The sequence below is a fragment of the Lemur catta genome, chromosome 15 (assembly GCF_020740605.2).
Source record: "Lemur catta isolate mLemCat1 chromosome 15, mLemCat1.pri, whole genome shotgun sequence".
NCBI classification, from domain to species: Eukaryota; Metazoa; Chordata; class Mammalia; order Primates; family Lemuridae; genus Lemur; species Lemur catta.
The window spans coordinates 10,341,716-10,363,196 of NC_059142.1; the positions used below are offsets into that span (position 1 = coordinate 10,341,716).

The window sequence follows — 21,481 nt, forward strand, 5'->3', positions numbered from 1 at the left end:
TGGGAGAAATCTCTAGCAACAGATTAATATCAGAGATACAATCCAACCAGTAAGCATTTACTGTATTGGAGTGGTTGGAAATCCACATATGTATACCTTCCTTTTGGGGGGGGAAGGTGATTGTGGTAAAGTCCACATAAAATTTATCATTGTGATCATTTTAAAGTGTGCGATTCAGTGACCTTAAGTACCTTCACCATATTGTGCAGCCATCACCATTGTTTAGCTCCAGAACTTTTTCATCACCCCAGATGGAAATCTTGTGTCTATCCTTTTAATTTCAGTTTCCCCCCTTGAGCTCTGGATTCCCTGTCCCATGTCATGATCAGGCTTGGTCAGTCTGTGCCACAGCGGCTAGTATTGTTGCCTCTCTTCATGGAATTGGTGAGGCCACGAAAACTGCCTCTTAGGAAAGGTTTTCACCTCTTCCCCACACTTATTTTAACTGGACAGCTACCTTCAGCAGACTCCTGAACTAAAGCTGCTGTTGACGCTGCTGAAGGCTGTGCCCCAGGGCCCCATGGGGAACAAACCCTCTGCCACACGTATCTCAAGACACGGCTTTCCTCTACCTCTGAATCCCCTAAGTTGCTCAGGCATGATCCCTAATACCTGCATGCCCACCTCCCCAGCTGTGTCAGGTGACTCTCAGACAAGATGGACTACTCAGTCCACACACCTGTGGATAAACCACATGGATTTAAGGATTTTAACCACAATTGACTCCTTAGCACCAAATAAAAAAATTGAATAACACATAGTTGATCTAATGCTGTCTACCTAGGCCTGGCAGCAACCATTTAAAACCAGGAGCTGCTAGGTGGAGTGGCTTACACCTGTAATCCCAGCACTTTGGGAGGCCGAAGCAGGAGGATCACTTGAGGCCAGGAGTTTGAGACCAGTGATGACAACATAGTGAGACCCCCTCTCTACAAAAAAATTAAAAAATTAGCCAGACGTCATGCTGCACACCTATAGTCCCAGCTACTTGGGAGGCTGAGGTGGGAGGATCTCTTGAGCCCAAGAGTTGGAGGCTGCAGTGAGCTGTGATGGAGCCACTGCACTATAGGCTGGGTGACCAAGTGAGACTTTGTCGCTAAAAAAATAATAATAATAAAATAAAAACATAAAACCAGAACCTGTAGTACGTAAAAATTGACAGCCTTGCAGTTTAAAAGCAGGAAGTCTAATATTCTGTCCATTAGTGTCTAAAACATAATCCAGTTCCACTTTGACCTAGTCCGCAATATCAGGCCAGGCCGTTCTGTGTTGTAAGCTATAGCAGGCTTTATCCCAAGACCTCACACCTCTTAGTTAAGGCCACCTTGAAGGCCCACATCTTTCCTTTGCCCAGGTCTGAGTGGCCCAAGCCCAGTTTCCTTGAAGCTGCCCTGCTTCATACAGTCCTTCCTCTCTAGAAACAGTCCCTCACCTGTGGACAAAACTGCAATCATTTGACAAGGTCAGAATAACACATGATCAGCTTAAAGCCTGTCACCCAGGCTATCTGGTTAAAAGTCAACCACAGAAATGTAAGTAAACCACCTGACCTAATATGAGCCTCTACATATTACCTAAGTCAAAACACCTGTCCACACCCATGAACTCGAGCCCCACCCAAAGCTTCTTAATTGTAAGGTTTTTGGATGGTCGGCGCCAGAGAAAGAAAGACAAGCAGAGTTGAAAGGGATAAGTAAAGAGGCTTTATTGGAGCGCTCCTGGGTGAGGGTAACGGGTCCCAAGAGAGGGGGGCCCGGGCGAGGTTCTCAGGTCCTGGGGGAGAGAGGCCTGAGAAGTCGCACCACCCAGAAGTCTTGTGTGGGCTTATATGTTTTAGAGCTGGGGGATGGGGGTCTTTCGGTTCCGTTAAGGTTTTAGGGTGGGTATTGAGAACTAGGAGGGGCTGGTGGTATGTATGGATTTCAGGAGCTGAGAGACCCTTATCAGGGTAATCCATCCAGGTGTGGCTATTCTTTAACTTAGCTGGGCCTTGCAAGCATTGTTTTCGGCAGGTCTCATAGGCTTCTTTTTTTCATTAGGGAGGGGAGGGGTGCCTGCCCCCAGCCTTACATTAATGGGTTTTTTTTCTGGCCTGAAAATATACTCTTGAGGGGATCCAAGATCTAGCAGTCTTCTTCTATGTCTAGGTTCTAAACAAATTGAGAAATAAAAGATGTTTGGCCAAAATGTCACCTTTGTCATCTGTAGAGGTGTAGGTTGGAGGATGTGTCTGACATCTGTGGGCAAGTGGCCCCACCAGTAGTGACCCCATATTTAGAGAGAATCACCCAATCTCAGGTGATGCCAGGCCAAACAGGCCTCCCAAACTCTGGAGGGGCTGAGGGGAACCTGTATTCTCTGGGGTGCAGCTCACTCCTAAAAGGAAAGCATCCGATCTCAGTGGAACATTCCTAGCTTATTCTTCCTAATCTACCAGTCAGAGCAGTCACATACCTCCCCTGGAGAAGATGTGAGTAAAAGGATGGAAGAAGTCTTCCAACATGCAAAGGACTTACCAGAACAAAAAATTATAACAAAACATGATCCCGGGATTGCGGGGGTTGGGGGGGGGGTGGAGCCAGAGATCATTCGGGTTATAGAGAAAAACTTAAAAAGCAGACTTAATCCAACTGATATCATCCAAAAGCGATTAAAGAAGAAATTACACCTAGAAAACAGGAATAGAATGGTAAGGGGAAAAAGTCAAAACAGAAAAAGAAATATTTCTGGGAAATTTAAAAATTGTCAAAGTATGACATTCAGTTCAAGGGTGGGAAGATAGGAATATAATAATACAAAAAGACAGAAAATATTAGAGAGACATGAGTCACACTCTAACCAAAAGGAATATCTGAAAGCGAAAACACATAATCAAAGGTAATATAAAAATGCTTCCTTCCTTCATAGTATTTATCTAAAAAAAAAAAAAGGGCCGGGCGCGGTGGCTCATGCCTGTAATCCTAGCACTCTGGGAGGCCGAGGCGGGTGGATCGCTTGAGGTCGGGAGTTCAAGACCAGCCTGAGCAAGAGTGAGACCCCGTCTCTACTAAAAATAGAAAGAAATTATCTGGCCAACTAAAATATATATAGAAAAAATTAGCCAGGCATGGTAGTGCATGCCTGTAGTCCCAGCTACTCGGGAGGCTGAGGCAGTAGGATTGCTTAAGCCCAGGAGTTTGAGGTTGCTGTGAGCTAGGCTGACGCCACGGCACTCACTCTAGCCAGGGCAACAAAGTGACACTCTGTCTCAAAAAAAAAAAAGAAAAGAAAAGAAAATACTTACCAACCGGTTCGGCCTGTGCATGACCTATCAGAAGGTGCCTCCACCAGGAGTTTGAGACCAGCCTGAGCAAGAGCGAGACCCCGTCTCTACTAACAACAGAAAATATTAGCCGGGCATGGTGGCACACCCCCGTAGTCCCAGCTACCTGGGAGGCTGAGGCAGGAGGATCGCTTGAGCCCGGGAGTTTGAGGTTGCTGTGAGCTAGGCTGACACCACGGCACTCTAGCTCAGGTGACAGAGCGAGACTCTGTCTCAGAAGAAGAAAAAAAAAGAATTTTTAAAAAAAATTTAAAACTACAAAGTGATTAATATATTTTTGAAATGATGGTATAAGTTATTATTCACAGATACGGAGGTCACTACCAGAAGAAATAAAAAGAGAAACAGTTAAAAAGTAGTTTGCCTCAGAGGAATGGGTTGGGTGTGGGAGAGGTGGATTATAGGACATGCTTTCCCTATAACCTCTTTTATATTATTTGGGTTTGCAACGCTGTGCATATGTTTCTTGTAGAAAAAATAGAAACAATGAAGACAACAAAGCCACATGCAAAAATATAGAACCATCCAATGGGCTGGATGCCTCCCCATTGACAAATCTCCCTGGGAAGCCAAATGATAATCAGGATGTTGCTACTGAGCAGGACTCGGCACAGGGAAGGGGTCACACGATCCTGGTGACAGGCAAGCAAAGACCACTGGATGCATCGGCTCTATCAGGGCTGGACCCCACACCCATGTACAGGGTGCAGGGTGCCTGTCGCCCTGTGGGGCCCTGGCCAGCAGTGCTCTGCGTGGCCCAGCTGGCCAAGCCCCTTCTGAAGGACACCGTCTTTCTTTAGAGGAATATTAGATGCTTTCTAATATTATTACATTGCTACCAAGGCCGGACCTGTAAGCCATCCTGTCATTTGAAGGTGGCATTTTGAATCTCCACTTTATTTTAAAGAATGTTTTTGGAGCATTATCTATCCTATTTCCAAGTGCTTGGGTGTGGCTTGCGTACCACGTGCGAGGCACTGCACTACCGCCCACATCGCCCTTGCACACAGCAACACACAGCAGGCTCCGAAGGCCGACACTTCCCAGGCACCACTCTGTAAGGAGAGCTACTTCTACTTTATACTAGTGGCACTATTCCCACAATGGCTGCCTCTCCCAGTGGGGTGGTCGCAGGGAAGGAAACCGAGGTTTATCGTGTGTCTGCTCTGTGTCACCCAGCCCCACTTTCCTCATGATGAGAAGGACGGGATACAGTCTGTGCCCAGCCATGATTGCTGCTGGCGGCTCAGGCACACGCGGGGTCTTGGAGAAGGCTCTATGGGTTCTCTGCTTCAGATTTAACTGATATATTTGGGCCTCAGCAGAGCCCACAGTGTGGCAATAAGCTGAGAGAGGTTACTCTAGTATATGTAGCCCTTCCCAGGCCACCATCTCTGGTGTGTGACCCTGGACTTTGTCCTTTTACTTTTTTTTTCTTTTATTATTATTTTTTTCCATCTAAAGTATAACCATAGGGTCCTTTTTCTTGAATGGATTTCCTCTTTCTCTTTCTAACAGCTCTTGGGTTCATTTCTAGCTTTTTCTTCCTTGTTCAAGATTCCACCTCAGGTATGGCCTCTGGCATGGAGCGGCACTCATTTTTGTGCTCTCTGGCCTTCTCTTGCCAACACATCTGTGCAGTTTATTTTGCCTCAAGAGGTCTCTGTCTCCCACCAGCCATGGGTTTCATGACTGAATAGTTTCTGGGCTCTAGGAAAGAGGGTGGAAAGAGGGGAAAGAAAACTTATCACATGCATTTGATCTCATCTGCTGCTTGCGACAACCCTATTGGGTAGGTATTATCCTTATTTTACACATGAGGAAACTGAGACTCAAAGAGATTAATTTACCCCAGGTCACCCAGCACAAAGTGGCAGAGTCATGGTTTGAAGCAGACCCATCTGGCCGCAGGTGCCGTGTTTGATGCCTGGCACTCTGATCCCTCCCAGGTGGCCGAGAAACTGGAGATGCTGAAGAAACAGTACGACGAGAAGCTGGCACAGAAGGAGGAGCTTTGCAAGAAGTCCGAGGAGATGGCAATGAAGCTGGAGCGAGCCGGGATGCTGGTGTCTGGGTTGGCTGGCGAGAAGGCCCGCTGGGAGGCGACGGTCCAGGTGGGATCTCTTGTACCACCTGGCTCTGCTTTCACTGTGCCCGCCAGTTCCAAGAGACCCGTTCCCTTTAGGTTGAGGGACAGTCAGAGAAAATAGGGACACTTGGGTGTAAGGAACTCCAAGAATGGGGGGGTGGGAGCTCTCCCCCTCCCTCCTCGCCTTTGGTGAGAACAGTGGAAGGAAAGGCCTTCTGAGCCCACAGGGACCTGCTTCATTGTTGGGTTGGGCTGCAAAACGCACACAAGGACTCATGATAGAGCCCACCGACCTGATAGAAAACAGACATGGCACATCTTGTCTCTACCCTCAGTGAGCTCCTGGCTTTGCAAAAAGGGTAGGCCTTATCACCAGAATGTAAACACTGCTGTCAGAAATGGGGAACTCGAAAGTAATTAGAACCAGGTTGGAGTTCTCAGAATGCAAAGGTTTAGGCGAGGGAAGAATCCCTTTGATCGAGATAGTGTCCAGAGGACAGTGTGTCTCCCAGAGCGCTGGGGGCCCCACAGGCTCACATCTCCCTCCTGCCCACCAGGGCCTGGAGGAGGACCTGGGCTACCTGGTGGGCGACTGTCTCCTGGCAGCTGCCTTCCTGTCCTACATGGGCCCCTTCCTGACGAACTACCGGGACGAGATTGTCAACCAGATCTGGATCAGGAAGGTGAGACGGGGCGCAGGTGTGAGAAGCGGGCTCTCGGAGTGGGCTCTGAGACCAGGGCTGGGGGCAGGGCTCTGGGGAGTATTAAGAGATGCAGAGAAGGGGCAGGGGCTGCTGGACACAGGTCTTCAGGCTGAAGTTTGGGGCTTTTCTCTCCCCAGATCTGGGAGCTTCAGGTTCCTTGCTCACCTCGCTTTACCATTGATAACTTCCTGACCAATCCTACCAAGGTCCGGGATTGGAACATCCAAGGGTTACCCTCAGATGCCTTCTCCACTGAGAATGGCATCATCGTCACCCGGGGCAACAGGTGAGGATGCTGCTGGAGCAGGAGGCAGGGCGGGAGCTGGGTCTGGCTTCTGACCCACCCCTGCCCCTTCAGGTGGGCACTGATGATTGATCCTCAGGCCCAGGCCCTGAAATGGATTAAGAACATGGAAGGAAACCAGGTATATGTCTGGGCACCTGATTTTGTCCCCCAAGTAGAATCTCTCCCCAAGCCTTGTCTCCTCCTGAGGTCCTACCCTTGGACCATTGTCTCTCTCATATCCTCAGTGTTTCTTCCATGCTCCCCCTTGCTGTCTAGGGCCTAAAGATCATCGACCTTCAGATGATCGATTATCTGCGAGTTCTGGAACAGGCCATTCAGTTTGGATACCCAGTGCTGCTCCAGAATGTGCAGGAATATCTGGACCCCACACTCAACCCTGTGCTCAACAAATCTGTAGCTCGAATTGGTCAGGGCCCAGGCCTACAGTGGGGCTGATCATGGGACCCTGGGTGGGAAGGGCTGGTTCTTTGGCTGTGTCCTCTACTCACCTGTCCCTGCATTTAGACAGCCCTGGGCTGGGCCCTTTAGGGCAGGCTGAGTCACTGCCACCGGATGCTGGTGGGGAGTGGGTGGGCCCTTACCGTGTCACCCGGGGCCCTTGCCCTTGCCCCTCCTGTGGACGCAGGTGGTCGGCTGCTAATGCGCATTGGAGACAAGGAGGTGGAATACAACCCCAATTTCCGTTTCTACATCACCACCAAGCTCTCCAACCCCCACTACAGCCCAGAGACCTCAGCCAAGACCACCATCGTCAACTTTGCGGTTAAAGAACAGGTGGGTGAGGGCTGATGCCCAGACTGAGCTAGGGTGAAGCAGGAAGGGCTATAGGATTTGGAAGGATCAAGAAAAAGGCTAAGCTTCTGTTGGGCAGCTGGGGATAAGAGTCTTGGGAGGAGTAAAGGGATAGGGAGGGTGAAGGTCACAGGAGTGAGCCCCTCACCCTGAGTTCTGGTGGCCCCAGGGCCTGGAGGCCCAACTGCTGGGCATCGTGGTTCGGAAGGAGCGACCAGAGCTGGAGGAGCAGAAGGATTTGCTGGTCATCAATATCGCTGCCGGCAAGAGGAAGCTCAAGGAGCTAGAGGATGAGATCCTTCGGTGAGACCTTGCCTCTGCCCAGCCACTGTCCCGTTGGCCCATTCCCAGCCAGCACCCAGCTGGCCTACCCACAGGCACAGCCAGCATCCCTGGGGAGTGACAAGGGGTCCCTTCTTCCAGCCACTACCCCAACGCCTTGACCCGTGCGCCTCTTGGCTTTCCCCAGACTGCTGAATGAGGCCACAGGCTCCCTGCTAGATGACGTGCAGCTGGTGAACACTCTGCAGACCTCCAAGTTAACTGCCACGGAGGTGACCGAGCAGCTGGAGACCAGTGAAACCACGGAGATCAACATCGACTCAGCCCGAGAGGTGAGCTCTGTGCTGTCCAGCCCTACTGGCCACCGGCTAACAGGAAGCAACATGATCGTGTTGGCTTGAGGCCCCCTCCCCTGACCCCCTGCTCTGTGCCATGCCCCTCTGTGGCCTGACCCTGACCCCCATCCCCACAGGCTTACCGCCCGTGTGCACAGCGGGCATCGGTCCTGTTTTTCGTGCTCAACGACATGGGCCACATCGACCCCATGTATCAGTTCTCACTGGACGCCTACATCAGCCTCTTCATCCTCAGCATTGACAAGAGCCATCGCAGCAGCAAGCTGGAGGACCGCATCGACTACCTGAATGACTACCACACCTATGCCGTCTACAGGTGCCTCCCCACGCTGGCTCCAGTGCCACTCTTCTGGCCTCTTCTACCTTGGTGTTTTCCTGTGCCACCATTCTCGGCCACTGCCCTCCTCTCCATGCACCTTCCTGAGTGGCTCGTCCACTCTCAGGGCTGAGCCATCCCCTGTGGGCCAATTTATTCCCGGTCTCTCTTCAGCGCTCCCTTGAGCATTGGATTTGCACACACAAGTGCAGCACACCAGCACTTCTCAAATGTGAATGTGCACGTAAAGCCTGATCTTACTACATACAGGTTAAGGTTCAGTAGGTCTAGGGTGGGGCCTGAGATTCTGCACCTCTAAGAAGCTCCCAGCTGCCACCACTGCTCCTGGCCCACGGGTGACATTCTGAGCAGCAAGGTACTTGGCTTCTCTACCTGGACATCCCACGGACCCCTCAAGTTCAACTTGTTTCAGATCAGACTCATTATCTCCCTTGTTCCTTCAGGGTCCTCATCCCTGAATGCCACCAACACCCACCGCCCAGTCACCCATGCCAGACATGGGGAGTTATCCTTGGCCCGTCCCTCTCATGTCAGTCACCAGGTTTTGCTCATGAGTATTCCGCAAACTGTTCCCTCCCGGTTCCCCCTACTGCTACCACAGTGCTTCATTTCAGGCCTTCGTGAGCTTTTTTCCCAAACTGCATGATGGTCTCCTGCAGGTCGTGCTCTAACTGTCCCTCTTGATCTATCCTGCGGCTGCCTGCGTGGGCAAACCTGACCATGTCACCCCCTGGCTCTAGCTTGTCTGTGGTTATCTTGTCCCCAGTGGCCACAAATCGCTCACCTGCCTTGGCCTCCCCTTTCCCACCTTGCACCATGTGCCTGGGCAGCCCTAACCGCCCCTCATGCCAGGCCCTCCTCACGCCCCTGCTTCTGCTTGTGCTGGGATGTCCCTGCCTCTCCCACATCACTCAGAAACTCTGCTTCCCCTCGGGCAACTTCCTCACAAACTTTCCCTGCGTTCCCTGCACACCATGGCCACCTTGTCGTAGGACTCAGCCCATTGTCTCATAACCGATGGCCTCTCTGTCTGTCCTCCCAGAAGCTATGGCTCGTTTGTCTTTGTGTCTTCAGGACCCAGAGAGTGGTGGCAGAACAGTAGGGGAATAACCAAGGTTTGTTTTTCTAATGGAACTGAATGACGAATTACAACTGAATTCTGGGAAAATCACATCTTCTCTCTAGGCCTGGGTCCTTGGCTGTTTCCAGGAGGTTTGGATTAGAGGCTGAGTAAGGTCCTTCTCTGTAAGGTTCTGTGATAGCGTGACCTCCACTCAGGGAGCATTCGTGTTGGGCGTCCCTCGCCCACTTCATCCTGCCTCATCCATCCTCTCCATGCCCTTCTCCCAGGTACACCTGCCGCACCCTTTTTGAGCGCCACAAGCTACTATTCAGTTTTCATATGTGTGCCAAAATCCTGGAGACTTCTGGCAAGCTCAACATGGACGAGTACAACTTCTTTCTACGTGGGGGTGTGGTGAGTCGGGCAGAGGGCACATCCCCGTTTGCGGCAGTCGGGTTGGGGATGAGATGAGGGCAAGTGTGATGAGGACTCCAGACCCACAGGGTCAAGCCCAAGACTTCAGCAAGTGAGCCGAGAAGAACCATGCAGCATCAGGTGCATGATGAACTCCCAGGGGGTGGGGGGTGACTTGCCATGCACCCCCTTGCACACAGCACAGGCTGGGCTTTGGGGCATCTCTCACTTGTGACCCACCAATGGGCATGATCTTGCCGCTTTTTTATTGCCTCTCAAACCACCCCTTTCCCAGCCTGGATTCCATAGTCATCATCACAATCTCTCCCTCAGTCACCTTGACCCCTTTTCCCTCTCACTTTGTGTTGCATTTGCCCGTCAACACTACTACTCTCTCCAGCCTGAGCAAGAGCGACACTCTGTCTTTACAAAAAATAGAAAAATTAGCTGGACATGGTGGAGCGCACCTATAGTCCCAGCTACTCGGGAGGCTGAGGCAGGAGGATCCCTTGAGCCCAGGAGTTTGAGGTTGCTGTGAGCTATGATGATGCCACTGCACTCAAACTGGGGTGACAGAGCGAGACTCTAAAAACAAAAGAAAAAACAAAACAAAAAAAACCTTACCACTCTGGCTGGATCCAGCTCTTCTTCCCCCGTCCCTGTGTAGCCCATGCAGCTGAGCATGGCTGAAGGAAAACACCCACTGGACTCACAGACTGGACTTACTCTAAACCCAAAATCACGAATCTCACCATGCTGCATTCCCTTGGGCTAGTCACTCTCCCACCCTCCTGGACAACATGTTCTTTCCTTTTGCCATCTTCACTTAACCCCTCATCTGGATTTTAGCAATAGCCTTCCAATGCCCCCCACTCCAAACTCTCAACACAGCAACCAGAGAGGTCCTTTTAAAATAGACCCCATTTTGACAGGCATCCATCCTGTTGTCTCCCACTTCCCAGCTCCTCACTCCTCTCCAGCTGCCCAGGCCTTATTGCCCTCCCGAAACACTCTGGCATGTCGCACCCCAGGGCCTGTGCACCGGCTGTGCCTCCTGCCGGAAAGCTATTCCCTGGGTGGACACTCAGCCCTCTCTGTAGCCTCCTTCACAGACCACCTCAGTGAGACCTCCTTCATCTACTTATGTTCCATCCTCAAACTATCCCCCACACTCCCAATCTCCCTTACCCTCCTAAAATTATTCTATTTTTCCATGGCACTTCCATCTTTAACATACTAGATAATTTACCTATTTATTATGTTTTTGGTTCATAACTGCCCATGGGTTCATAGTCCCATGTTGGAAAATAAGCTCCTCTAGGGCAGAAATATTTGTCCATAATGCATAGCAAAGGCTGAAAACACATAGTTGTGAACAATAAATATTTGTTAAAAAGAATGAATAAATGGAAGGAATAAGTGAAGGAATAAATGAATGAGTGAACCAGGAGTCCGTGCTTCTCGGAAGGGCGATGTACCAATTGAAGTCATTAGGCTGGAGACGTTATTACCAAGCAACCACCAGAGGGCGCCAGCTTCCTAAATTTGAACTGTGATGGCACACGGAGTGTCTGAGCCCTAGACCTAGGTTACTCCCCAGGAAAGGTGGATTCGAATCCATCTCGGATTCCTGTGTTCATCTCTTCACTCTGTTTCACGCAAGACCCATCTTGGCTTTCTCACCCTAAAAAAAGAAAGGAAGGAAGGAAGGAAGAAAGGAAGGAAGGGTGGGCAGGAAGTAGAGAGAAGATAACCCTTTTGAGATGTTCCCAGTCATCCCTTTCTCCTCTCTCCTTCCCCCCAAGGTCCTGGACCGGGAGGGCCAAATGGATAATCCATGTACTAGTTGGCTCGCAGATGCCTACTGGGACAACATCACAGAGCTAGACAAACTGACCAACTTCCACGGTCTCATGAACTCCTTTGAACAGTATCCTCGTGATTGGCACCTGTGGTATACCAATGCTGCCCCGGAGAAGGTGATGCTGCCAGGTACCCAGGCATCTGAGCCCCCTTAGCTCTCCTTCCCTCCATCCAGCTCAAGTGTTTGCCCTTCCAGTGCTCCTCATCCCCTCCTCTAGCTGGCACCTGCCTCCTTGCCCAGGGCATTCATGGCAGGTGCCCCTGCGTTTAGATTCTCTGCTCTTCCAGATTCTCTCCCTGCAATTACTCATCCCCAGGTGAGTGGGAAAATGCCTGCAATGAAATGCAACGGATGCTGATCGTTCGCTCCCTGCGCCAGGACCGGGTAGCATTCTGCGTTACCTCTTTCATCGTCACTAACCTTGGCTCCCGCTTCATTGAGCCGCCCGTGCTAAACATGAAGTCGGTCAGTGGCTTGGCTTCCTTGCCCACACCACCCCTGGGTTCTTCCTGCCTCCCTCGTTCTGTTTTGGTGTCCTCAATCTCTCTCTCTCCCACTTGGGTTATGTGGCCTTCTGCCTGAGGCCACACTGGTGCTTCCGGCAGGTGATGGAGGATTCAACCCCACGATCCCCGCTCGTGTTCATCCTGTCCCCAGGCATGGACCCCACCAGTGCCCTGCTCCAGCTGGCAGAGCACACAGGCATGGCCCAGCGCTTCCACGCCCTGTCCTTGGGCCAGGGCCAGGCCCCCATCGCAGCTCGGCTCCTCCGAGAGGGTGTGATTCAGGGTCGGTGTCCATCTTTTTTTTCACCCCTACCCTTGGCCTTGGTCCCCCTCCCCAGAACCTCCTACCCCAGTCACACTACTGGAACTGCACCTCCCACTTCTCCAGAAGGCCCCAGGAGTAGCAGACCTGAGTATTGGACCCCACCACCACCAGGTGGAAAGTTTGGGGACAGGTAGGGCTTAGGGAATGATCCTCACTGACTTGGCGTCTCCTTCCAGGACACTGGGTATTCCTGGCAAACTGCCACCTGTCACTGTCTTGGATGCCTAATCTGGACAAGCTGGTGGAGCAGCTGCAGGTGGAAGATCCTCACCCTTCCTTCCGCCTCTGGCTCAGCTCTAGCCCCCACCCCGACTTCCCTATCTCAATCTTGCAGGCCAGCATCAAGATGACCACAGAGCCACCAAAGGTACGTGGCTGTAGAGAGCCAGCATCACCCCAAGCCAGCTGGTCTACCTTTCCTCCTGCTAGCACCAGAGTACAGCCTTAACCTTAACCACAACATGACTTTGTTGCCTTCTGAAAAATTCCACCTCATTTCTCTCCTCTTTGTGCCAAACTCCAAGAACATAATAGTAACATCTGACATTTCTTGAGTGATTACTATGTGCCAGACACTGTTCTAAGTTCTTTACATCTATTAACTCATTTAATACACACACAGGCCAGTGGCTCATACCTGTAATCCCAGCACTTTGGGAGGCTGAGGCAGGAGGATTACTTAAGCCCAGGAGTTCAAGACCAGCCTGGGAAACATAGTGAGACCCTATCTCAACAAAAAATTTAAAAATTAGCCGGGCATGGTAGCATGCAACTGTAGTCCCAGCTACTTGGGAGGCTGAGGTGAGAAGATTGCTTGAGCTCAGGAGTTTGAGGTTGCAGTGAGCTATGATCATACCCACTGTGCTTCAGCATAGGCAATAGGGCGAGACCCTGTGTTTTTTTTTTTTAAATCACACCCACATACACACCTGTCAGGTGAGTACTATTACACCCCATTTTACAGATAGGAAACTGAGGCACAGGAAGTAACTGAGTATTCCAAAGTCAGAGTTTGGGTAGTTGGGTTCCCAAATTCATTTTTTTTTTTTTTGAGACAGAGTCTTGCTCTGTTGCCCAGGCTAGAGTGAGTGCCGTGGCGTCAGCCTAGCTCACAGCAACCTCAAACTCCTGGGCTTAAGCGATCCTCCTGCCTCAGCCTCCCAAGTGGCTGGGACTATAGGCATGCGCCACAATGCCCGGCTAATTTTTTTCTATATATATATTTTTAGTTGGCCAGATAATTTCTTTCTATTTTTAATAGAGACGGGGTCTCACTCTTGCTCAGGCTGGTCTTGAACTCCTGACCTTGAGCGATCCACCTGCCTCGGCCTCCCAGAGTGCTAGGATTACAGGCGTGAGTCACCACGCCTGGCCTCCAAATTCATTCTTTTACACCGAGGAAATTTCCTGCCTCCTAGCCTTCCCTTACATTCTCTTTCTAATGTCACACTTCTCAGCTTCTTTCTCCTTCCTTCCCTCCAACTCTGCTGAAATTTTTTATTTCCAATATTACAAGCTCATCATTGATTGCCATCATACTGATCCCTTAAAATCCACCATGTCACTGCGCCTCACCCACTCACTGCTGCTTAAACTATTTTAGTAGCCTTTCATTGCTCCTAGTCAAAATCAAAATCCTTTTTGCTCACCCTGTGAAAAACACAGGGGCCAGTATACCGTAGGTACTCAGCAAATAAGTACCATTTGAGTGTATGTGTGGGAGCTTTTCCTCATTCTTAATCCTCCTTGACTACCTTGGGGCAGTTGGCACAGTCGGCTGTCCCTCTCCCTGGCTTCCCTGACACATCACTGCTGTTTCTCCCTCTGTCTTTGACACACCACATATCACCTCTGTGTCTCCTTCTCTTTGCCTGTGGCCAGATCTCAGGACTTAGTCCTCAACCTCCAGCTTTTCTCATTCTCCATTTACTCCTTTCACAACTTGACGAGGAAATTGTCCTTTCCATGATTTCAACTCCAAGCCCCATCTTTGTCCCCAGTACCAAACTCGGTTCCAGCTCTGAATTGCCTGTGATCGCAAAGCACTGCTGCTCGGCCGCCAGCACCCTACACTCCGCCTCTCACAGCCCCTCGCTTCATTTTGGTTAATGGCACAAATATGATTTTTTTAAAAATATGTTTAAAGTTGATTTTTATTTTCCTTTATTTTTTCTGCCAACACAAATATTCTGTGCCCCTTTTTAAAATGTCAGATAGTTCAGAAATCTGTTACCAGTGTAACAGAATTTTTTTCTGAATTTTTTTTAAGAACTTTGTTTTTTACTTCTAAGAGAGGTATGTGCCCTGGCAGCTAGATGGTCCTTTGCTGCTTGAGCATCCTGTGGTGGGAGGAGGTGTGTAAGTTTGGAGATAGGTGCTACTTAGGTCTGCATGATAAAAGAGGGAGGCAGTGGCTGGGCACAGTGGCTCATGCCTGTGATCTTAGCACTTTGTGAAGCTGAGGCAGGACGAGCAATCGCCTGAGGCCAGGAGTTCAAGACCAGCCTGGACAACATAGTGAGACCCTGTCTCTACAAAAAATAAAAACTTAGCCTGGCAGGGTGGCTCGTACCTGTAGTCCCAGCTACTGGGGAAGCTGAGGCAGGAGGATCCCTTGAGCCCAGGAGTTCAAGGCTGTAGTGAGCTATGATTGCACCACTGCACTCTGGCCTGGGTGACAGAGTGAGGCTCCCTCTCAAAAAAAAAAAAAAAAATGTGAGGCAGTGATGAATCTGAGGGGAAATCTAGGAGGAGGGAAATTGGAGAAATGGCTCTGCAATGTGGAGAGTCCAAAGGGAAGAGGGCTCTTAGTCGTGGCTCAGCTCAGGACAGGCTTCTCTGAAGCGTTGCCTGTTGGAAATGCACATCCTCCCTGCGATCCGCCAAACCTGCAGTCAAAGAAGAAAGTTCAGGGTGTACTTGGTAGAACTGAATTTCTTTTGGAAGCTGACAAAGAGGCCAATATTTTAAAATATTTTATTTGGAAATAATTTTAAACTTACAGAAAAGTTGTAAGAATAAGTGTAAAAGGTTTGATCCTAAGAACAGGATATTCTATATAATTGCACTGCAGTTGCCACCTTCGATTAATTTAACATTGATACAATATTTTTTATCTAATTTATTATACATATTCCAATTTTGTCAAATAGCCCAATAATGTCCTTTATAAATTTTTGCCCCACACAAGACCCATTCTAGGATCAGGTATTGCAATGTTTTTGTCCTGTGAAAGAGACCAATTTTTGCTTCAGGATATACAAAGTCAACTCAAATAGTTAAGGAGACAGAGGTTCATTTGAGTTTTACTTCAAACAAGAAAGTTCCCATAATGACAGCCCCCAGTTGCCAGTTTGGGGTGTAGCCCTGGAGTATATTGCTGAATCACTCCCTGCTTTCTAGTCTTTTTTAAAAAATTAGATATTAAATAGATCCAAAAGAATATTTAGGCTGAGCATGGTGGCTCAGGCCTGTAATCCCAGCACTTTGGGAGGCTGAGGAGGGAGGATCACTTGAGCCCAGGAGTTTGAGACCAACCTGGGCAACATAGCAAGACTCCTATCTCTACAAATGAAAAAAAAGAATATTTATTAAATATATGCAAGATATAAAGGATCATGATTCAACGAATGCCTGTGTGCCTGTCATCCTTTTAAGAAAGATTAGCATTGTCTTTGAAGTCCTGGTGTGCTTCTTCCCAATCTCATCGCCTTCCCTCCTCACTCAGAGGAAGGCACTATTCTGAATTCTGAATGTGCCATTTTATTTTCTTTATAATTTTAACACAAAAGTTTGTATCGCTAATGCAATCATGCTACATAAATTTCTCTGTGACTTGCTTTTTTCATTCAACATTATGTGCCTGACATTCATTCATACTGTTCTTCATGTTTCATAGTTCTTCATACATTCTAGATCCTAACCCTTTGTCAATTAGGAGAACATTGAGAACATCATGGCTGGGAGGGTCAAAAATGGGGGGACAGTTATGTGTTTTGTGGTTTGTCTTTTCTTTTTTATGTTACTTTTTGGTGAATAGAAATTCTTAATTTTTAAGAGGTTTAATGAGCTTTTATTCTCCAACATAAATTTTAGAATTAGCTTGTCAAGTTTCACAAAAAAATTGGATTGATCACTTTGGGGAAAATTGGCAACTTTAGGACAAGAAACTTCCCAATCCATGAGCATACCATATCTCTCCATTTATTCTTTATTTCAGTGAAGTTTTGTAATTTTCCCTTAAAGATGTGTACATCTTAATTAGATTTATTCTTAGATACTTTACATGTTTTGATATTATAAATGGCCTTGTAAAAAAAATCACGTTATTTTTGTTACTGCTATCCAATATTCTCACTTCAAGTTTTTTACTACTCCATCCCATCGATCATATAGATAAGTCTTCTTAAAACATTGTTTCAAAATACCACTGTCCCACTCAAGAGAGAGCATGGCTCTGTGTCCGTGATGCTAGTAAATCAAGTCCAAATGGCTCCAACTATTAATACTACTCTTCTTATTGCCTCTCCATCTGTACATGGCCCTTCTTTTCCCACCTGAGGACTTGCACTTGACTTGAGCCAGGCTTATCCCCTCACTTATTTTCTCTATTGTGTCTTTATTCCTTCAATTCCTTCCAGCTCCAGGAAACCAAGACCCTTCTCTCAAGTCTAGTCATATCCTTCCCATTTATAAGACTTAGTCCAAATTCCAACTTGTTCATGAAAACTGATAAAGCCAATCACGTAGAATGTTCCTCCTTGATAATATACTATGGACTTTTTAATCAACAATGAACCTTTGTGCAAAATTCTGCCACTTTTGTTAATTAATAGTTGCAAGTATATACTTTGTTCATATTTTCTGGCACTCCCCAGTTGGGTTGGCCTACCCATTGAGAACATCATGGCTGAGAGGATCAAAAGTGGGGGGACAGGCTGGTCTGATGGTAGTGGGTTATCAGAACTTACTAACATTAGCATCACTAACGTTGGTATACAGCCTCCCACTGCTAAATTTGACTGGCTTAACAAAAGTGGGGGTACAAGGAGGTAGGCCTGCCCCTAGCCCATACAGTGCCTGTGTGTCTGAACTAGATGAAGGCACCTTGTGAATGAAGGCACATCTTGGCATGTAGATCAAGGACTAGATTTCGGCTTCCACTTACCCCTTCTGCCAGTGCCTTTGTGCAGTGAACAGCCTCCACATCTGTACATGGTGGTGCTAGAGGCAGGGCTGAGTATGCTGCATGGCAACTGTGCACCTCATTGTCCCCAGGGCCTAAAGGCCAACATGACACGTCTTTACCAACTGATGACAGAACCACAGTTTTCCCACTGCTCCAAACCTGCCAAATATAAGAAGCTGCTGTTTGCACTCTGCTTCTTCCACTCTGTATTACTCGAACGCAAAAAGTTCCTGCAGCTTGGCTGGAATATTATCTACGGCTTCAACGACTCTGACTTCGAGGTTTGTGCTAACCAGGGGTCCTCATTCCAGCCCTCTCTGCTTATACTTCCTGCCCCTGGCTCCCCCTATCTGCTCACAGAAAGCCTGTGTTAAAGCTCCGTTGGAAGAGTTCCTGCCATAACTATGTGGAGGGGTGGGGACTTGGGTTGGGACCATTCACAGGTGTCAGAGAACTTGCTGAGCCTCTATCTGGATGAGTATGAGGAAACACCGTGGGATGCACTCAAGTACCTCATTGCTGGCGTCAACTACGGTGGACATGTCACAGATGACTGGGACCGGCGCCTGCTTATCACCTACATCAATGACTATTTCTGTGACCAGTCTCTATCAACTCCCTCCTACCGGTGAGGGGCAGGTAGCACTGAGCAAGGAGCCAGAGGACACAAGCAGAGAATATGAGATTGGGAGAAGACAGTTTGTGGGACTGGAAGTGGGGAGCAAGAGCAGGGAGTTGGACAAATGGGACATGCATAAGGACTGGGGTCTTGGCTGGGTATTGAAGCCCAAGACCCCACAACATGGCGATAATTATGCTGTGGCTCCCCAGGTTGTCAGTACTAGAGACTTACTTTATCCCCAAGGATGGGAGCCTGGCCTCTTACAAGGAATACATCAGCTTATTGCCTGGCATGGACCCCCCTGAGGCCTTTGGTCAGCACCCCAATGCCGATGTGGCCTCGCAGATCACAGAAGCACGAACTCTCTTTGAGACTCTGCTTTCCCTGCAACCCCAGATTACACCCATCAGGGCTGGAGGCCAGACCCGGGAAGAGAAGGCAAGAAGAGACACATCTGGGGTGGGGGTGGGGAGTGATGAGGAAGGGAGGATGACACTCACAGCTCCTACCTCCACAGGTCCTTGAGTTGGCTGCGGATGTGAAGCAGAAGATCCCTGAAATGATCGACTATGAGGGGACCCGAAAACTGTTGGCTCTCGACCCCTCCCCGCTCAATGTGGTTCTTCTGCAGGAGATCCAGAGATACAACAAGCTGATGCAGACCATCCTGTAAGATGCAGGGGCTCTGTGGAATGTGGGAGGGGGAGGGAAGGGCCTCTATCCCCTGGCAGGATGACTTTTCCAGGCCCACCGTCTCTAACCCTCCACCTAATCCTGTTCAGGTTCTCACTGACAGACCTAGAGAAAGGCATCCAGGGCCTCATCGTCATGTCTACAAGTCTGGAAGAGATTTTCAATTGCATCTTTGATGCCCATGTCCCTCCACTGTGGGGAAAGGCAAGATTACACCACTGTTGATCCTATTGCAATCATGAGCTCTCTTGTCACCCCTGTGCCTCCCAATCTCCTGGTTCTAGGGAGGCATGTACAGACTGCAGAGAGCCTGGGCATTGAAGCCAGATGGGTTCAAGGTTGAAATCTGGCTCTCTGACTCTGCACAACTTACTAATTTATAGACTTACTCAGGGCAGGTTACTAACCTCTCCAAGAATGTTTCAAAGATTCCCAGTACAGGCCGGGCGAGGTGGCTCACGCCTATAATCCTAGCCCTCTGGGAGGCCAAGGCAGGTGGATCGCTCGAGGTCAGGAGTTCGAGACCAGCCTGAGCAAGACCCCGTCTCTACTAAAAATAGAAATAAAAATTATCTGGACAACTAAAAATATATATAGAAAAAATTAGCTGGACATGGTGGCGCATGCCTGTAGTCCCAGCTACTGGGGAGGCTGAGGAAGTAGGATCTCTTAAGCCCAGGAGTTTGAGGTTGCTGTGAGCTAGGCTGATGCCACGGCACTCACTCTAGCCCAGGCAACAAAGTGAGACTCTGTCTCAAAAAAAAAAAAAAAAAAAAAAAAAGATTCCCAGTACTGCACACAACACTCAGTAGGTGCTTCATTAATGATACCTGGTTAATATTACTGTTGCCATTGTTATTAATAAATAGGTGCTATCTTATGCTTCTTTCCTGGGAGTTGGCTTATGGAGAGCTTTGCCCACCCGTAGGTGGGTAACAGAGAAAACATAGTTTTCTCATATCTGCTCTAGGTGCTCAAAATAAGGATTTGAATGCATGATGAAATGAATGAGTAAACACTAACTGCCCGCTTTCCCAGGCATATCCCTCACAAAAGCCACTGGCTGCATGGACCCGGGACTTGGCCATGCGTGTGGAGCAGTTTGAGCTGTGGGCCAGCCGTGCCCGGCCACCTGTGATCTTCTGGCTGTCTGGTTTCACCTTTCCCACGGGCTTCCTCACTGCTGTGCTGCAGTCTTCAGCTCGCCAAAACAATGTGAGCAATGTGGAAAGTGTGAAGCAGGATGGATGTTGAGGACATGTATTTGCTCTCCTCTTTGGGGTCCTCCCTTACTCTCACCTTCAACCCCCAGATTTCAGTGGACAGCCTCTCCTGGGAGTTTATCGTTTCCACTGTGGATGACAGCAACCTAGTGTATCCACCCAAGGTGGGAGCCAGATGTGCTTGGGGCTCTGAGCAAAACACGGTGCTGGGATGCAAAAGTGGAAATAATCAGATGAGAAGGGAGGAGAGAGGTGGCAGGTCCGGGTGCTGGCAACTAAGAGTCTAGCCTTCCCCCAAACCTGCCCCCGTTTCTCCCCAGGATGGTGTCTGGGTTCGGGGCCTGTACCTGGAGGGTGCAGGCTGGGACCGGAAGAACTCCTGCTTGGTGGAGGCAGAGCCCATGCAGCTTGTCTACCTCATGCCCACGATCCACTTCCGGCCTGCAGAGAGCCGCAAGAAGAGCGCTAAGGGTGGGTCAGCTCCTCCAGACCTGTCTGTCCCATCTCTACTCTGGATCCTAACCCATCCTCTGCTCCAGCCCCCTCCACACTCGCTCCTTCCCTGCTGTCGCACAGGGATCTGACTCCTTGTCTCCTTTCCCCCAGGCATGTACTCCTGCCCCTGCTATTACTATCCCAACCGGGCAGGCAGCTCAGACCGAGCCTCCTTTGTCATCGGCATCGACCTCCGATCTGGGGCCATGACATCCGATCACTGGATCAAGAGAGGCACTGCTCTACTCATGAGCTTGGACAGCTGAGGAGGCCTCCTCTTTTTCTCCGCTTAACAGAGGGTCGGGGCCTCTAGGAATTGAGGCTGATAATGCACCTGGATTACAGCTGGACCTCCCTCAGGCTTTGACCTTGGCTGAATTTGGCGTGTGATGGGGCCCTGGAGACACCTAGTTGTGCTAGCCATAAAAGTGGAAGAGTTGTATTGGAGCTCAGAGCAGTGAAACTCGCGCCCACAAGCCCTAAGTGTCTCAGTGCAGCGGTGGGGGTTTGGGGAGGGAGAAATCCCAGGTCTCACAGAGTACGGGAGCTATTAGTGAGCTAATACGACGCGGGGAAAGGAGCAGAGGAAGAGGGGCGGCCTTGAGAGAAAGGAGGCGTGGCCTTGAGCGAATGGGCAGGGCGCCGGGGGCTAAAGAGGGTGTGGCTAAATCTCGGGGCCGGACTTGAGTGGGTGGGGCGGGGCTTACTTTAGAAGGGCGCGTGATCCAAATGGAATAGGGGTTTGGTCAGGCACGGATCAGGGCTGAACCCTTACACTGCACCCTGTACCCCGCACCCCGCGCCAAGCATCCTACCCAACACCGGCTCTGAGGCTAGAGGGACCGGCAGAAGGCGGGGCGGAGCGGGAGAAAGAGACTTCAGCTCAAGGAGGGGCGGGA

General features: G+C 49.5%; 1 protein-coding gene across 6 annotated transcripts in view; it reads left to right on the plus strand.

The window, feature by feature from the left end:
* The window catches only part of DNAH2 (dynein axonemal heavy chain 2), a 102,525-nt gene extending 81,496 nt beyond the window's left edge, over positions 1–21,029 (plus strand). For 2 of the 6 annotated variants that reach the window (XM_045570133.1, XM_045570135.1), the window contains 23 exons: positions 5,272–5,436; positions 5,969–6,094; positions 6,253–6,401; positions 6,474–6,540; positions 6,678–6,828; positions 7,048–7,196; positions 7,384–7,517; positions 7,684–7,828; positions 7,969–8,168; positions 9,540–9,666; positions 11,472–11,658; positions 11,847–11,995; positions 12,136–12,319; positions 12,538–12,728; positions 17,639–17,830; positions 17,993–18,177; positions 18,381–18,609; positions 18,689–18,840; positions 18,954–19,068; positions 19,903–20,079; positions 20,177–20,251; positions 20,408–20,558; positions 20,694–21,029. In XM_045570133.1, coding sequence (XP_045426089.1) covers positions 5,272–5,436; positions 5,969–6,094; positions 6,253–6,401; positions 6,474–6,540; positions 6,678–6,828; positions 7,048–7,196; positions 7,384–7,517; positions 7,684–7,828; positions 7,969–8,168; positions 9,540–9,666; positions 11,472–11,658; positions 11,847–11,995; positions 12,136–12,319; positions 12,538–12,728; positions 17,639–17,830; positions 17,993–18,177; positions 18,381–18,609; positions 18,689–18,840; positions 18,954–19,068; positions 19,903–20,079; positions 20,177–20,251; positions 20,408–20,558; positions 20,694–20,848 — 3,555 coding nt within the window. In that variant the 3' untranslated portion in view covers positions 20,849–21,029. Of the gene's footprint in view, positions 1–5,271; positions 5,437–5,968; positions 6,095–6,252; positions 6,402–6,473; positions 6,541–6,677; positions 6,829–7,047; positions 7,197–7,383; positions 7,518–7,683; positions 7,829–7,968; positions 8,169–9,539; positions 9,667–11,471; positions 11,659–11,846; positions 11,996–12,135; positions 12,320–12,537; positions 12,729–17,638; positions 17,831–17,992; positions 18,178–18,380; positions 18,610–18,688; positions 18,841–18,953; positions 19,069–19,902; positions 20,080–20,176; positions 20,252–20,407; positions 20,559–20,693 lie in introns of those variants that run through there. The other 4 variants (XR_006739508.1, XM_045570136.1, XM_045570137.1 and 1 more) reach the window with 4 other exon arrangements.
* The last annotated feature ends 452 nt before the right edge of the window (positions 21,030–21,481 follow it).